The sequence below is a fragment of the Muscardinus avellanarius genome (assembly GCF_963383645.1).
Source record: "Muscardinus avellanarius genome assembly, chromosome: 3".
NCBI classification, from domain to species: domain Eukaryota; kingdom Metazoa; phylum Chordata; class Mammalia; order Rodentia; family Gliridae; genus Muscardinus; species Muscardinus avellanarius.
This window is the reverse complement of record NC_137788.1, coordinates 144,094,404-144,112,166: the sequence shown is the minus strand read 5'-3', so window position 1 is coordinate 144,112,166 and position 17,763 is coordinate 144,094,404. Positions and strand designations below refer to the sequence as shown.

General features: G+C 48.0%; 1 protein-coding gene across 3 annotated transcripts in view; it reads right to left on the bottom strand.

The window, feature by feature from the left end:
• The window catches only part of ARNT2 (aryl hydrocarbon receptor nuclear translocator 2), a gene marked incomplete at both ends in the record, with an annotated part of 125,867 nt that overhangs the window by 7,009 nt on the left and 101,095 nt on the right, over positions 1-17,763 (bottom strand). For all 3 annotated transcript variants that reach the window (XM_080692058.1, XM_080692059.1, XM_080692060.1), the window contains 6 exons: positions 3,869-3,992; positions 4,801-4,873; positions 11,188-11,339; positions 13,565-13,639; positions 15,647-15,781; positions 17,073-17,149. In XM_080692058.1, the coding sequence (XP_080548184.1) occupies positions 3,869-3,992; positions 4,801-4,873; positions 11,188-11,339; positions 13,565-13,639; positions 15,647-15,781; positions 17,073-17,149 (636 nt within the window). The remainder of the gene's footprint in view (positions 1-3,868; positions 3,993-4,800; positions 4,874-11,187; positions 11,340-13,564; positions 13,640-15,646; positions 15,782-17,072; positions 17,150-17,763) is intronic.

Below are 17,763 nucleotides of genomic sequence, written 5' to 3'. Positions count from 1 at the left end.
TGACAGGTGAATACGAGAGGGCCCCTCTGCCTTTGTACCAGATGTGCCATCTCAGACATGGTTTTAACCGTCCTCTGCCTCAGTTTCCCCAACTAAAAGGTGAGAGTCATACTGCATTTCCCACAGGGCTGTGTTAAGAACTGATGCTCTGAGATAAGCAACATGCCTGGCAGCATCTAAATGCATGCTGATGCACGTTGCTAATGGGAAACCAAGGAGCTACTTGTCCAAGGCCATGAGACAGCAAGGTGGGACCCAGGGCTTGAGCCACAGCCCAGCACGTCCCCATGGCCGACTCCCGCCCATGCTGCAGCGGACCTTGGGTCACAGTCTGTATCTTCATTTATGTCACGTCTGCTCTCTGGGCCTTTGTCCACAGGGATGCCTGGCCTTTCTCTGGCTCTGGCAGCAACGGCCGCTCCACTTCCCCTCTTGGGTTTGCAAAGCATCTCCATGCCTGTCTTTCATTTTGTTTTGGTTGTATCATATTTTGACTGCCTGATACTTGGGAATTATGTGTCAGGACCCCGGCACATCAACTTATTTTCTCACCCGTTCCTCTAATCTCCACATTTGGTATTCATACTTTCTTGCTATCTCAATTTTAATTTTGTCCTAAGAATTTTGTGAACTGTTAAAAAATTTTCTTGGAAATAGTTTGGAAGTAAGATAGATCTCTTCCCTCCCTCCTTCCTTTCCTTTTTTCCTTCCTCTCACTCCATCTCTCTCCTTAAGATTTCTGTTAGCAACATGCTTAAACATACTGAAGGCTCCTTCTCCATGCATATCACATGATGAGACATTTCTCTCCGTTCACTACCTGCAGTCCAGAAGACTCTGGGTCTTTGCAGAACTGGTTTGAAACTCTGGATTTTCTGATTATCTTTTTTTTGTTGTTGTTGTTTAGCAATTTGCTAATTCTGGGTGTTGGTAATTTCTTATCACTCCAGCTTTCCCAACCTGTCATGTTCATTCTGTGTTTTATATTTTGGTTCATTTCAGAAATAGGCATAATCTTTTGAAAGTGATTTTTTCCCCCAGAAAGTATAAGTACATGCCTTCTGTATCTGAAAGCAGTTTGGCTGTTGGAAAAATTGGGGGTGGCATATTTTCCTTCTGAATTCTCTGGGTATCCCTCAGCCCCAGAGTTTTGATATTTAGTAAGTAAATGAAATCTAACCCCAAACTTCCCTTTGCAAGTAAAAGTATTTTTTATTCTCTCTGGATATTTGCAAAATCGTTCCTTTATTCTTCAGATTATAAAAGTATATCCAACCTACTACATCTGGGAGTTTTGAATAATTCCATCTCTTTCTATTTCATGGAATAATTTGTAAAGAATTGGGTTTAATTCTTTCATAAAGGGTTTGTAGAATTCAGATTCAGATAGACTTTTCTTTGATGGGAGGTGTTTCATTGGTGTTTCTATATCTTTTTTTTTTTTTTTTTTTTTTTGCGGGTCTGGGGATGGAACCCAGAGGCATTTGACCTCTGAGCTACACCCCCTGCCCTATTTTTTTTATTCTTTATTTTGAAACCGGGTCTCACTGAGTTGCAGAGGGCCTCACTAAGTAGCTGAGGCTGTCCACGAACCGCGATACTCCAGGTCTCAGCCTCCGAAATGCTGGGATTACAAGCGTGCGCCACCACGCCCGGCTCCTATACACTCTTGATTCAATCTAGGTGGGTTGTAAGTGTCTAGAAATTTGTTGATTTCTTTTATGTTTTCCAGTTTATTGGAGTATAAACTTTCAAAATAGTTTCTGATAATCCTCTGGATTTTCCCACTGCCCATGGTAGTAGCTCCTTTACCATTTCTTACTTTAATAATTTGCGGTGATTATTTCTTTTGGTTAGGTTGGCTAATCACTTATCAATCTTGTTTATCTTTTCAAAGTACCAGCTATTTGTTTTGTTGCTCTTTTATATTTTTTTGTTCTCTATGTAACTGATTTCAGCTCTGATTTTAATTATTTCCTGCCTTCTACTGGCTTTGGAATTATTCTGTTCCTATTTTTCAAGGGCCTTGAAGTGTATTAGTAGTTGCATATTTGGTGACCTTCTGTTTCTCTTATGTGGGCACTCAAAGCTATAAATTCTCATCTTAAATTTGCCTTCAAAGTATTTCATAGGTTTTGGCATGGCATTTATCTATTTTCATTTAATTCTAAGAATTTTTTTATTTCTCCTCTTATTTCTTCTATGATCCAGGTCTCATTCAAATGTGTATCATTCAATCTCCATAAATTCCTTTGAGTCTTTCTGTTGTCTACTTTCATTCCATTATGATCTGAAAAGATGCAAGGAATTATATTGTGCTTTTTAAAAAATTTGCTAGTATTTGCTTTGTGGTCAAGAATATGATTTATTTTAGAGGAGCTTCTCGACCAGCTGAGAAGAGTATATTTAGCGGTTGCTGGAGGGACTATCCTATATATGTCTATTAGGTCCATTTGGCTTATAATGTTCTTTAAGTCTGAAGAGTCTTTACTAATCTTTTTTTCTGGAGGATCGATCTAGTGGTGTGAGAGTTATGTTGAACTCTTCCAATATTATTGTATTGGACATCTCGAGTCTTAATGTCACAAAGAGTTTGTTTTATAAAACCCAGGTTTAGCCGGGCGTGGTGGCGCACGCTTGTAATCCCCACGCTTGGGAGGCGGAGACAGGAGGATCGCGCAGGTTCATAGCCAGCCGCGCTGGTGTAAGAGACCCTGTTTCAAAAATATAAAATAGGTCTGGGAGTGTAGCCCGGAGGTAGAAGGGCTTCCAGGAACCCCAGTACCACCAAAAAAAATAAAAATAAAAAAAAATAAAACCCAGGTTTGGGGGATAAATGTTTACTATAAATTATATCTTCTTGCTGGATTGTTCATTTTATCAATAAGAAATGACCAGCTTTATCTATTCTGATAAGCTTTGGCTTAGTCTACTTTGTTGGATATGAAAGTTGCTACCCCTGCTTGTTTTCAGTCTTCATTTGCATGGAATATCTTTTTCCATCCTTTCACTTTTAGGTGGTAGAATAGAAGATCACTCCTATTTTTTTTAAGGGGGCGGGTCTCGGGATGGAACCCAGGGGCATTTGACCTCTGAACTACACCCCCTGCCCTATTTTTTATTCTTTATTTTGAAACCAGGTCTCACTAAGTTGCAGAGGGCCTCACTAAGTAGTTGAGGCTGTCTGCAAACCACGATCCTCCAGCTCTCAGCCTCCCGAATGCTGAGGCTAGCATGCGCCACCATGCCTGGCTAGTTCTATTTTTCTTTGTTATGGTGTATTTTTATTTTATTTTATTTATTTTATTTTAGGTACTGGAGAAGGAACCCAGGGGTATTCTAGCTCTGAGCTATATCCTCAGCCATATTTTTATTCTTTATTTGGAAACAGAGTTTCACTGAGTTGCAAAGGGCCTCATTAAGTAGTATCTGAGGCTGTCTGTGAACTGCCATCCTTCTGTCTCAGCCTCCCAAATGCTGGGATTACAAGCATGCACCACCATGCCCAACTGTATTTTTAATTTAAAAACATGGTCTTTTGCATGTTATATGTTAAGTTGTAATTTTTTTTATAGGGGCATGTCTTTGGTTTAATAATATAAAAATAAACTGCACAATGAATTAAGATAATTTACTTATGCCAACCCCTTAGATTTTAAAGATGAGATGACAGCACCCCTGGCTAGCTATTTCAGGTCACCAGCAACCATGAGATGAGACCAGAAATTCAGGGATCGATTACTACCCCTGTGGGTAGGGCTTCTTCTGCAAGTTGCAGAGGCACCTCACACTCCCTGGACTTTCTCAAGGTGGCCTGAAAGTCCCTGCAGATCCCACATTTTCACAATCCAGTGCTCTAGGAACTTACATGCACTAATTCCTGCAAACATCTCAGCAAAGCGGGGATCTCTCTCTTGGGAGAAGATTGCATCTGCCTTTTCCACAGACTTCCCAGGCTCATGAACTCCGGCGGGTAAATTAGGGACAGGAACCTGTTGGCACATTAAGGTACAAAGGCCACAGAGTAAGGGACCCAGAACAAGTTCCAGAAATCACCTGCTTTTCCCGGCAATGCCCCTCCCTCTGAGTCACAAACACTCAAGTTCAACATTTCCACGGGGGGCATGGTTTATATCTACCAAGACCAAGGACAGCCAGGCTGGGGAGTGAACCAAGGGACACAGAAAGCACACCAGAGTCACTGATACTTAGAGAGATACGTGGAAGAGTCAACTCACTCTGAATATCAGGATAAGGGAACATAAAGTTTAATTCAGGGAAGAGGGCAGGTGCCAACACATGCCAGCTTCTCTGTGTGACCAGCTACAGAAGCAGGGCTCAGAAAGGAAGAAGAGGGGAGGGGGGGCACACTGAGGAAGAGCAGAAGAGTGTGACAGGAAGGGGCACGGTGTGGGGAGAGGACGAGGGACCAAGGTGGGAGTGAAGACTGGGAAGCCAGGGGCCAGAGAAATTTAAAACCTGCCTTTGCTGGCTTCTGAGTGTGTGGGCACTAGAGTCTACAGTGGCCTTTGAAATGTCCATCGGCCCTGTGAATTCTCATGCTCGCTGACCATGGCTCCTACTCCTCCCTGGTCTCCACGTGCTTTACGCTCTTCATGGCTCACTTCTGCATGGAAAAGTCACAGTAGAATCCCAGGGCCCTGAAGCGCTTCTTGTACTGAGGAAGGTAGGTGGGACCCGGCACCCGTGGGCTAAGGACTCCTGCCAAGAGCTGAATTTAACCCCCAGTTGCTGGGCAGGAGATGCTTCCAAGTGGGAAAGAATTTCCCAGACACTCACCTGAGACAAGTCGTAGGATGATAGCCCATCTCTCTGGTGCACTTCCAACTCTGCTTGCTGCTGCTGGAGCTGCCTGTGAAGTGAGAAACCAACAGAGAGCATGAAGGACAGAATGGGGGTGGTGGCTCAAGCTGGGACTTTTCCTGCTCTCACAGTCATGGGGGGCAACACCCGATGGGCCCTTTAACTGCTTTCCACTTTTATTTTATTTTATTTTATTTTATTTTTAATACCCTGTATTTCAAGTGTAGATTATCACACTGAGCTACTTAGAACTAAGTTTTGATAAATGACTTCATTTTTATTTAATGCAGAGCAAAAAGATACCACACTAAAAAGAAAGAGAGTTTGGGAAAGCCCTTGAGTCTAAGACTGAATGAAGAGGCTGGCCAGTTAATGCTCACCTGCAAACTGGGCAGGTGTTTACCTCATCTCCGTCAGTCCCTACACTAAGTTTTCCCAGTGGTTATGCGACTCACACATTAGCACTAAGAAGCTGAAGTTGGAAGAGCTTAGGGAGCTGACAGAGCCGGCTGGCCAGCAGACAAGGTCCTGATGGAGCAGAGCCAGGACCTGACCCCATACTTGCGACCTCCCCATCCCAGGCACCTGCCTCCCATGCCAGGCTGCTCATTAGAGAGAAGAAAAGACTGGATAGGAGAAATGGATGCTGTAAAATTTAAAATATAAAACTGGGACAGCAAACCCTACAACTCAGAGTCTAGAAATGGAGCAGAATGAAGGTGTCCTTGTCAATGACAAATACCTCACCTGAAAGGAACCCTAGTTGGAGGCCCAGTGGGCACACTGTTTAGAATTAAGCCAAGATTTTCTCATGCATTCAATGAATTACACTGAATCAGTGAAATACTGACACTAAGCTCCATGCTGGGCACAGATAGAGAGATAACTCGGAATCCGGGAGATCCTGGCCTCAAGCCATTTACAGGGATGGCTTAGAACACAGTAGATCCCAGCCTCTGTTGTTTAGAGTGTCGACTTGGAACCTAGAAGATCCTGGCCCTCGAGTTTCCAGGGAGCAGGAAGACCAAAGCATAGGCACAAAGTTCAGGGTTGAGTCAGGCCCTCAGTGCTGGAGAAGACTGGGCTCTGTGTGTACTCGGTCCCATCCTGGCCTTGGGGTGGGAGCCCAGGAAGAGTATGAGGAAAACGGGAGAAGCTCCTGACTGTCACACCAGGCAGAGCCCACACTCGTTCACCTGTCACACCAGCAAAGGAAGAGCCCAAAGAGTAATTGTCAAGACAAATTGGTACTTCAAAAAAATTTAAAGTCATCAATAGAATCAGTAGAACAAAACCATGACTTTCTGTACTATCTTATGTCTACAGTTTGCTTTATTCATTTACATCTCGAGGTACCACCCTCTTTCATTTGTAGGGGCCCTAAACCTGAATATAAGATGGATTCCCAGCACTTTGCCAACGTCTTCACATCCCTGCAACATTCCACCAGCAGATAAAGAAATGGAGGCCTGGCGAGTCTAAAAAATGTATCCAGGTGGTAGAACTCGGGACACACAGGATTCAAATTCCATCAGTCTGGCTGTATATGGACCTTGAATTCTTCCCTCTGCCCTGGGCTGCTGCTTCAGCCCATGATGGATATGCATGGTTAGACAAGGACTGCTTTTCCACATCTCCCTTCCTGAAAAGCCCCCAGCAAGACAGCAGCTTAAGCCACAAGGTGGGAGAAAAAAAATCCATTCCTTTAGATTTTGTGGGATCGGAATGGTGAACTCTCCCCATGGCAGGTAGCTGAGAACCACCTTGAACACACTTCCCAGAGCCCAACCTTCAACCCACAGTATTCTTCTATGAAATAACATTCATTCCAACTTGGGCTCAGTAGGGCCCAGCCCTCTGGGATTGTGTGGTCAATGGAGGGTGGGGACACAGACTTGCCTTCTGCCATGCCCAGGGCACCTGGAGCAGGTTTTGGGGAGGAAAACACATGCTTTTCATTTGCAGGAAGGTGTGGTAAGAGTCCTGGTTATTGGCCAGGGGTCAGCTCCCAGTCCTGTTCTTCTCTTTCAGGGAAGTTGAAAATAAGTATGCAAATCCCACTTCCCAACCTCACTCTGGACTCAGCATTTCTGTCCCCGGCCTTTGGGTTCCACTTCCACAGTTGAAGTGTGCGTGGAAGAAGAGCTGACCCAGGCCACCCCATCCTGGGAAGGGGCCTGAGGAGGCTTCTCAGACATTTCACAGCACTGGTGTAAAAATAAACCTCGGTGTGCTAGCACATTCCAGGGGGAGGGGGAGAGCAGGGCTGCTCAGAGAGAGCTGGTCAGCAGTGCATGCACAAGTGGTAGTGTCCACCTCAGCAAAGCTGTCCCATTAGCTGGAGACTAGAAACCCAAGGACCCAGATAGCCTCCTGCCACCGAGAGGGAGAGCTGCCAGTTATCCCCATGTTCCCTGGACAGAGGCTTTTACTCAGTTGGAGTGAGCAGAAGCCAATAGGGGCATTGAGAGGCTGCCTGCTCCTGCTGCTGAGAGCAGCCAGAACCCATCGGGGTATCTGGGGATCCAAGAGCTCAGCTGACCAGAGAGGCGCCATATATACCCACCCTGCCTTGGGCGCCATCTGTTTACCTATTATGAAGGACTTGGATGCCTGTTAAAGGACTTGGACTAGATGGGACCAGGGAGCAGCCGGGTCCTGGATGTGACAACATGGACGGTGGGGTTTTAAGAGTGCACACACACACACACACACACACACACACACACACACACACCAGCATGACAAGCACTTGTGTTTGTGAATACTGATGGCTATTCTGGGACGATGCCTTCATAGCAAAGAGGGCTTGGCCCAAACAGATGCAAAGGGACTTTGGATTCCTCTCCAGAAGGAGGTTGGAATCAAGCAAGTACAGCAGCCAGATGTGCAAACATGAAACACCACCCACTTGCTCAGGTACAAGTGTGAGCCACCACACACCCACGCTCAGGTGTGCAAACATGAAACACAACAGACCCGTGCTCATATGTGCAAATGTGAAACACCTACAGACCCACGCTCAGGTGCGTGAAAATGAAACACCAAGGCCCATGCTCAGAGTCAGCCCAAGAATTGTGTCTGAAAGAGGATTGACCCCCAGACCCTGAGACCTAGCCAGTTCCAGACATTCAACCAGAGTATTAAGTCACTTTGTGTTTTCCTGGACCTCTTTCTCATGGATGTAATGTGAAAGAGTTAGAGCTAACCAGGTCTTCTTTTTAGCAGCTTCACAGCATACTAAACACATGGCACTCAACTTCTCCGCTTTCTTCTGACGCTCCTGACTGAATAACCGAGCTTGCAAATCCCCCCAAGCACAGAGCTTTAGAAGATCTTTCCATAACAAGTCTGGCTACTGCTGGCAAAGTTCAGTCTTGCAGATTCAGAAAAAGGGCGGGCCTGTTCACAGCCGAGGTTATCACTGCCCTCTGCCGTCCACATCTGCTTCTCCAGCATCACCCATTACAGCCTTTCAGTTCAGCAGACAGTTTTGGGCTTCTGGTGTAGGTCTGTGTCCAGGGGCCTTCTGACCCACATAATCTCCAGGACCTGCTGAGAACAGTGGCCCCACAGGCACGCCCTCACAAAGCGCTTCCCCTGTTTTGCCCACGCTGCCTGGCTTTCAGAACTCTAGGTCGGAGTCAGGAATGGTTTCAGAGGTGGCTCCTCTGCTTCTGGCTCTATACAGTGTCACCCTGATGCACTCCAGGCCCTGAGGATGAGCTGCTCTCGCATCCTCTGATCCCCACGGTGTTTCACCTGCCCTTATCGAAGCTCAAGGCTCAGCCTGTGAGACCAGAGCCTCACCCTGAAGGCAGGGGCACAGGGGTGTAGGCTGTGCCTTCCATGGCGTCCAGGGAGCACCTGCTGCATCAGTCACCAGGAAACCACATGACCAACAGTTGAAACTTGTACAGTGCTCCAAGTGAGTGCAGAATGGTGAACATTTAAAACTAGCAAAAGCCCAGAAAGGGGAGCCCTAGTCTGCTCTTCTCACTCAAATATGGAGGGACCATGCCTGGGAGCCACGGGGTGGCCGGGTCTTGATGTGGAAGTGACTTCAATGACAGGCAGGAAAAAGCTGGGGTGACAGCTTGGACCCCCCAGGACTGAGGGAATAACTGGGGAGGGGGCACAGGTGTGGAAAAGGAGAAGAGAAGGGGCAGGATGGTACAGGTCGAGAGCTCTATGAACCAGCCACCGTTGGCATCCGAGGGTGGAGGTTCTAGAACAGGCCCATGGTTCTCGATGGGTGACATTTGTGACCATTTCCATGACTCTGGCGTGGCAGCCTGGCATGGATACAGTGAGGCCACTTGACAGGAACCTGGTGTGGCTCGCAGAGATGGTTTAAATGATGGGGAACAGACTTGGGCTGGCATCATCCTCTTCCTCTTGGGGTCCTGCTGCCCCACACCTGGCCCCATCCACTGGACAAGCACACCTGTCACCTCCCGCTTGAGAGCTCCTGAAAGAGAGGTCCTCGCTGGCCCCCTCCATCCCCTGCACATCTGTGGAAGAGCTCAAGGCCTGTGCCTTGTCTGACTCTTACCCTACTGCTAAGCCCTCCCTGTTTTCATCAGGGCCAAGGCTCCGCAGTGGGTGATACTCCCTTTTCCCTGAGTGAAGAACCTCCTTTCCACGTTGGGGAAGGAGAAAACAAAAGATCTTTGATCTGATTGAATCTTCTAGATCTAACTAGCTTTTTTTAAATTTTGCATACTTGGACCTGTGACTTCTTATATTTTTTTCTGTACAACTTACAACTTACAAAGTCTTGATTAGAAGATGGAGGTGGAAGAACCAGAATCCTGAATCAGGTGATCTAGGGAGGCTCGGACCCGCCTCGCGGTGGTGCCCTGCAGTGGGTTGAGATGGCCAGGAGCCATGGCAGGTTCATGAGAGAGGATGCTACTGTATGCCCCCAGCCACGAGAAAGAGCCACCTTCCAAATTCTAAGGACAGTTTCTACTGCATGTGTACCTATTTCACCCCATCACACGATTAAAATAAAAAAAGGAATCATCATAGGTTGAGCCTCTAGCCAGGCATGGTGGCACATGCTTGTAATCCCAGTGCTTGGGATGCTGAGACAGAAGGATCCTGGTTTGTGTCCAGCCTTGACTACCTAAGTGAGACCTTCCTCAACTTAGTGAGACCCTATTTGAAAATAAAGAATAAAATATAGGCCTGGGGGTGTCGCTTGGAGGTGAAATGTCCCTGGCTTCAATCTCCAGTACCAAACACACACACACACACACACACACACACATACACACACACACACACACACACACACACACACACATTGAGCCTCTATGCTTGCTTGAGCCCAGGCACGACCTGCCCAGGGCCATGCTTGCTACATTGGCCTTCAACAGGGTCCGGCCCACTGCTCAGAGCCTGATGTCCTCTGATTCTTAGGGCGACTCATGCAGGAACATCCTTGTTCCATTTCACAGGTGAAGAAGTGGAGAGCTTGAGGTCAGGAAGTAGCTGGCCAGGACCGGAGCCCAGGTCTGCCTGCCAGCTCACGTGTGATCCTACAGCATCCACAGGAGCCAGCAGAGACGCTGGGCCCCGGCCCTGAGCAGGAGCCGGAGGACAGCTTCAGTGACGATGATGTTGCAGCCGCCCCAACCCCCAGCCCTCAGCCCTCAGCCCTCAGCACCCAGCACCCATTCCCCAGTGCTGCCAGGAGGCCTGGTCCTGTCCAGTTACTGCAGCCCAGCTACAGCACGACCAAGAACCACACATGGCTGCCACAGCCAGGGGAACCTGCGGAGCTCTGTGCTCAGGGACTAGAGAATGAGGAGCAGGACCAGAGAGAGTAGGCGAGGGAAGGCCACAGGCCTGGCCAGGGGCTCTGGCCTGTTATGCTCTGGGAGAGGAACAGGAGTGCAGGAGGTGCTCCCCAGTGATGGAGAGAAGCAGGGGTGCAGAGGATGCTCCCTGGTGGGTGAGAAAGAACATAGGGGTGCTCCCCAGGGAGGAGAAAGAGGCAGGAGCATGAAGGGTGCTCCCTGGGTAGGAGGGAGAAGCAAGGGTACAAAGGGTGCTCCCCAGGGGGGGAGATAAAAGCAAGATTGTGCTGGCACTTCCTGGTGAGGGGAGAGAAGCAGGTGTGTGGAGAGTGCTCCCCCATTGGGAGGAAAAAAGAGGGAGTGCAGAGGGTGTTCCTCAGGGAGGGGAGAGAAGCAGGAGCATGGAGGGTGCTCCCGGGTGAGGGTCCCAGCTCCTCCATCCCGGCTCCTTAGACCTGTGGGGATTGCAGCTACAGAGCTTGCAGGGAGGATAGAGCCCCGGGCAGTGCTGCCAGAGCAGGGCCCAGGAGAGGCCTCGGGGAGGCCGGGCACCTACTTGACATTGGTGTTGGTGCAGATGATGTACTCGATCTCATCCGAGTAGGGGTTCTGGAAGGTGAAGCTGCTGGTGCGGACAAGCATCCACTCCCGGTTCTTGGTGCGGAATCGGTACATGACGGACAGCACTTGGCCTTTCAGCTTCACCACCTGAGAAAACATTCGGAGGAGGAAGTCAGCGGGGAGAGCCGGTGCCAGACAGGAGGGGCAGCGGGTCACGGGTGCGGGCGGCAGGGCCTCAGCATGGGGCTGGACAGCAGGAGGGGGCAGGGAAGGGGGGCAGGGAGCCCACGGACCTGCTACTGCTTCTGCTCCATCACCGCCCTGTGAGAACCACTAGCCAACACCATTTCATACTGGGGCTCTTTTGTTTTGGTGGGGTTCCTACCTCCTTTTGTGTGTGTTCTACCTCCGAGCTACACCTCCAGCCTGCTTTAATTTTCATTTTGAAACAGGGTCTGGCTAAGTTGCTTAGACTGACCTTGAACCAGCGATCTTCCTGTCTCAGCCTCTCAAGTACTGGGATTACAGGCATGCGCCACCGTGTCCGGCTCATATAGGGACTTTTTTTTTTTTTTTTTTTTTGGTGGTACTGGGATTCCTGGAAGCCCTTCTACCTCCGGGCTACACTCCCAGACCTATTTTATACTTTTTTTTTTTTTTAATTTGGAAACAGGGTCTCTTACGCCAGCGCGGCTGGCTTCGAACCTGCGCAACCCTCCTGTCTCCGCCTCCCAAGCGCGGGGATTACAAGCGTGCGCCACCACGCCCGGCATTTAGGGACTTTTAACTTAGCTTTTTCATAAATCTCAAATTGTGAAAACTCTGAGCTGTGTTTATCTTCTTGCTGTGGCACCTGAGCACTGGGGTTTGTACCGCGGTGTTACTCCCTCCTGGGGCATAGGGCTACCACGCACTCGTGGACTTATTTCCTCAGACCTCACATGACAAACGCTTAACCTCTGTTTGACATTGCACAGTGATTCCATCACTCTCTTGGAGGAGAAGCGAGAAGAGAAGTAAATTTGCATGCATTATTTGCAAATAGCTGTTACTACCTTTAAGTTACAGTTTGTTTTCCAATGTACTTTCTTTTCTGGGGAGGGGTTACTGAGGATTGAATCCAGGGGGATTCTATCTCTGAGCTATATCCCCTAGCCCTTTTTATTTTGAAATGGGATCTCAGTAAGTTGCATCTGTCCTCAAACCTGTGATCCTCCTGTCTCAGACTCCCAAGTACTGGGATTACAGGCATGCACCACCATGCCCAGGTCTAACAGACATTCAAATATGCTGTAGCCGGTGCAACTTCATAAAAGCTTGGTGAAGAGGGCTCCCCTGTGCCCTCCTCTCTAGTCTTGAGACTAGAGAAATTAAATAAGTCACACATGATCTGACACCTGACAGATTTGGGTGGAAATACTGGACAGAAGCCAAGAGCTGATTTCCAAGGACAAGCTTGTCTCTGTGGCCACACAGCTGCATTTTGCTCTGTGTAGGTGCACATGACACACAGACATGCAGAGACCCAGGCCAGCGTGCAGCTGGAGCCTGGGCACAGAACTCACAGCTGTAGCACAACAGGAGAAGCACAGAATGACTAGTGGGTGCAGCCTGGGTCTGGGTTGGATAAGGTTGAGCAGGAGTTCTCTCTGAAGGCATGAACAGTCTCTGGCCCAGAACCTGTTGACCTCCTGAGGGTCACCCCAAGTCCCTCCCTGTCTCTCCATCTCTGAGCTGTCTCCTCAAGTGACCTTGAGTGCTGATCCCCAGAGCTGCCACTCAGCTTCCAGCCCCAGTGCAAAGCCTCCTGAGCTATTTCCAGTTATTTCCCACGCTGTCTCTTCTGCATACCTGGCTGCCAAAGTGGTTTTGCAAAACACTGCTCCGCTTGAATGCCTCAAAGGATCTTCACTGACCTTTCAGCACCTGAAGAGACTAAATTCCTCGGCCTGGCACAAGGGCTCTAAGACTGAGCCATGCCCAGCTCATTTACAATCTCCACTCCTGTGTCTTCCCCACTAGCACCCTCCAGTGTGCCATGTTCTTCTGTGTCTCTGGCACCAGCCCTCAGGCTACAATCCTCCCATGCTCACCCCGAAAGACTCACTTTGATAGTCCCCATCCACGGAAACCACTCTCCCCTTGCTGACCTCCCCACCCTCTGTGGTACTGTCCTCATGACTTTGGGCTTTGCTCTGCTACCCAGCAATGACTTCCTCAGGAGTCGTCTTTTCATTAGCCTGTGAGTTCCTCCTGGCTGGGCCCTGGCCAGTGTGTTATCCAGGAACATCCTGGACACAGCAAGACTGAGGTCCCCTCAGCCACACCCACGTGCACCCAGGAGCATCAGCTGTGAATGGCACGGGCAGCACCTGCTGGAAGCTCTCTCGCAGATGGCTCTGGTCCTCGGGGTGGCAGAATTCCAAAATGTCTTTTCCCAGAAGATCCTACACGAAAGAGAAAAGCTCAACATCCCCAAATTCCATTTAATAATTGACCAAGCCACAGTTACACAGGAGTGTCCATCGTGTCTCCTTGAATCCCTCCCTCCCAGTCTGCCCCACCGCAGATTAAAAACTTTGTGGATGCCACTTTTCCCTGGGAGCCATCAGGAGCTGGTTCCCAAGAACCCACTCTGGTTCCTCTGGCACCCACCCCCCCACATGGCCATTTCTAATTTTGCAAAGGCACTAGATCAGCAGTTTCAGGATGCGACTTTTATTTTTGTTTTTCTTGGAGAGGCAAACTATAATCAACATATTTTAATAAACATAGAAAGAAAGCAAGAGACTAGCACACAGCCAGATGTGTTGCCTAGAAAAACTGGAAACTAGTTGTCTCGTGGTCAAAGGAACGGGCTTATCATAAAGTAACTGCGCTTGTTATATGCGTGTTTACTCTTGACCTTCACTAGGCTGTTTTGCTCAAAGGACGCCAGCCTTGACCCAAAACAGAAATGTATGTCACAGTGAAACAGAGCAGAATAAGATAAACCACCCAAACAACTTCAAGTGTGTTCTGGGAAAGCAGGCCAGGTTGGAAGTGCCTTAAACAGCGAAGGATGGGGCTAGTTCATCAAGGGGACCCCAGGAGCGCACCTGCCGGGTGGGAGCTGAGGCCATAATGCAGGAGTCTTATCTGTGTGCCTGGGCAAGCGGACCCTCCCAGATGCATGCAGGGTAAAATTGGTTGGGCACAGTGCCACCTGAGACCAAGGTGGATTTGCCAACAAATCAGTTTACCTCTTTATTCCACCCAAGAATCTCAAGGTTTGGATGTAGAATTATATGAAAGATTTCTCATATTTCTGGCGTGAAATGTTTCTAGTTCTGGAATACACATGCAGGGCTGGGGAGGTAGCTCAGGGTCAGAGTGCTTGCCTAGCATGCCCGAGGCCCTGGGTTTGATCCCCAGCACCACAAAACGTAAATAAAATAAAATGTACGTGTCATTAAATAATCGTATCAATATATTCTAAAGTTTGTTCCTTAAAACAAAGATCTTTTTCTTTCGTTTTTAATGCTTTTTATGGGATAGAATTGAAATCTACAGAAGAGTTGTGAGAAGACCTCCATCAACACCTGTATATCCTCCACACAGACCCAGGAGTTACCACTGCACTTATTTTTTTTATTTCTTTTTTTCATATATATATATATATATATATATATATATATATATATATATTAAACACACACACACGTAACAAATGCTGAACAGCTTGACAGTGAGTGTGGGCATCATAGCACTTTTAGCAGGTCTTATAAAATGACTTATCTTACAAAATCACAATATGCCATGCTGTACCTTAGAAAATCAATAATCATTTGATACACGCTGACATTTAAATTGCCCCCCAAGCATATTTCCTAGCCAAGCATCTCTGGGCCCAACACAGCCCAGGCCCTGAAGCATCATGCAGCTGTTCTGCCTCCTCTGTCCTGACCTGGGACAGCCACTCCTGCCTTGCTGTGTTTCCTGGGCTGCCAAAGTTTTTAAGAAAGAGCTGTGACCTGAAAATGTACCCCGTGTAAAAACAAAAAAAAAAAAAACCAGCCAAGGCAAAATTAGGATATCATCTTTACAAGGTCTTCAGATTCATGTAAATAAGTTTCAGAACATTAAAATTAATTGATCTTAACTCTAGTTTGTGAAAAAATCAGCTGGAAAAGCAGAGTGCTGGGTAAAAGAGCAACAAGCCGTGAGTTTACAAGGACTTTTTTTCAGTGTTGGGGACTGACCCATCCTTATGCACACTGAGGGGGCTCTCACCGAGCCACAGCCCAGCCCTACAGTGAACTTTCTCCTTTTGGAAGGATATCAATCCATGCAGGCACGGTATGCAAACTTTTATGCTGATTCTCTGCAATGTCATTTTTCATGTCCTCAACAGACATCTTAAGGAAAGTTAAGTCTCTGGGCCAACACCATGCACACCAATTCTCTCCACTGACCTGCGGTTGGTAGCCAATCACACTGATGCATCTTGGATCCACAAATGTGATAATCCCATCCGAGTTATGCCGGGACAGGAACTCCGTGGGCACTGACATCCCGTTCATGTCCATGCACACAGGAGAGCTGGTCACCTGCAACAGGAACCCAGAGCTGGGGCAGTGTGGACAGACAGAGGTGGGGAAGACTCAAGTGGACCTCATGCAAGCATCTTTCTGTGAGTAGATGATGAGATACAAATGCTGGGACATCTCAGACAGACGGCCTTCAATTGATGCCAACGACCAGCCACTGTCTCTACACTTCTGAGTATCAATTTCCTTACCAGCCTGCAGAGTCAAGGAACCTATCATCTCATGGGGTGGTTGTGAGGTTGACGAGACACTGGGTAATGCCTAGTGCCTAGCTGGTGCTCAATAAATACCACTACCCTGTTCTCCTGCCTTCAGTTGACAGAGAAGGGCACGTGAGCCTGAGTAACTAGTTAAAATAATTTGGAGAGTTTGTTTGTGGACTGAATTTACCTAAATATTTTTTTTCTTTACCCGTCAATGAGGAAGACCCAGCATTTGTCTTACTCGTTGCTCTGAAGATGGCCAGAGCCGGGAGACCAGGGGTGTGAAGGGTCAGAAGCTTCTGAATTGTGCCTGTCATGTCTCTTCCATCACGTGGGAAGGAGAGTTGAGTGACTCCGCCGGCTGACTGGTGTCGGTGCGTGTCAGAAACTGAGCGTACTTAGTTTTCACAAGATGAAAAAGACTCATGTCCTGCCCTCAAGGACCTTGCAGGGGACTGTCAAGCACACCTTGCCCTTGGCTAAGGGGATAGTCACCCACTCAACTCACACAATGGAAAATGCAGGGGTGAGGCCAAGGTGAGAACCTGGAACTAGGAGGGAGGGAGGAGGGGATGATTAATTTTGGCTGAAGTGAATGGGAGGCATTTTAGTTGGGTTTTCAAGAAGGATGGGAGAGGAAGTACCCTGGAAGAGAGGAAATTCTGCAGTGGGAAGGAAGGGAATAAGAAGATCCCAGGCAGGAGAAGCCTCCTGTGGACACTGCAGAGGTGGGGATGTTGTGGTTTGGGAACAGGATGTGGTGAGAGAAGAAGGCTGGGGATGAGGTTGCAATGATGAGTTTGGGCTTCACCCTGTGGGTCCTGGGAGACATGGAAGGAAGTTAAGCAGGAGGTGCTGCAGGCAGAAGCAGACCCTGCAGCAGCTGGCATAGCTGGGGGTGGATGGTGACACTCTCACCTTGGCAAAGCATGTCCCCTTTTCTTCTCCCAGATTTGATCTTGGCCTCGTCCCAGAGAGGCTGAAACCCAGCAATGCTGAGCACACAGGAGATCCAAGCAGGCACAAGGCTCAGAGCTCCTGCTCTAGGCAAGAAGACCTTGTGTGAGATGCCCCGAGCGTGTTCTCACCTGGAGCCTCCCAATCGCCACGAGGCAGTATTTACTCCCCTGTCCCACATCAGCGTCTTCTTCCGGTATCGTCATTCCTGAAACAAGAAATCACTGATATGCCCAAGCAGAACAGGAAAAAGGAAAGTACCACAATGCCATTCATGCCACCAAAAATACAGAGACACTGCTGGCTGCCCGGGTCGGAAACCAGCTAGGGAACTGAATAGCCCCTCAATAACTTCATGCTTCTCTTTGCCCAAAATTTTGTGATAACTTCAGGACACATTATCACCTGCATCTATGCAGGTGATATCAGAAAGGTGAAATGCAAACTATTTATCTGTATATCTGCACACTTTGGTCAAAACACTTAGCTAGAAAGGAAATTTTGCTAAGAGACTTGAGTGGGTCTTCCAGTTCATGTAAATATTTCATTTCTCTGCAGATAAAGAATCAAATGAAGATCATAAGAGGCAAAAAAAAAAAAAAAGATAAGAATGACTGAAGTTGAAGTTCCTAACTTCTCAAGCAGTTTTGTGTAGCCAGGGTTTTGCTTGTGGAGGAAATTAGGGCTCTTAAGGACAGGGGAGAGAAATTGGAATGATTATGTATTAAGTCCTGGAAACAAATCCTTGGACAGGAGAAAAGCGGTTACAGCGGTCCCCGGTGTTCACCACCTAGAGGGCCCTCTGTGTGAGGGCACCGTGTG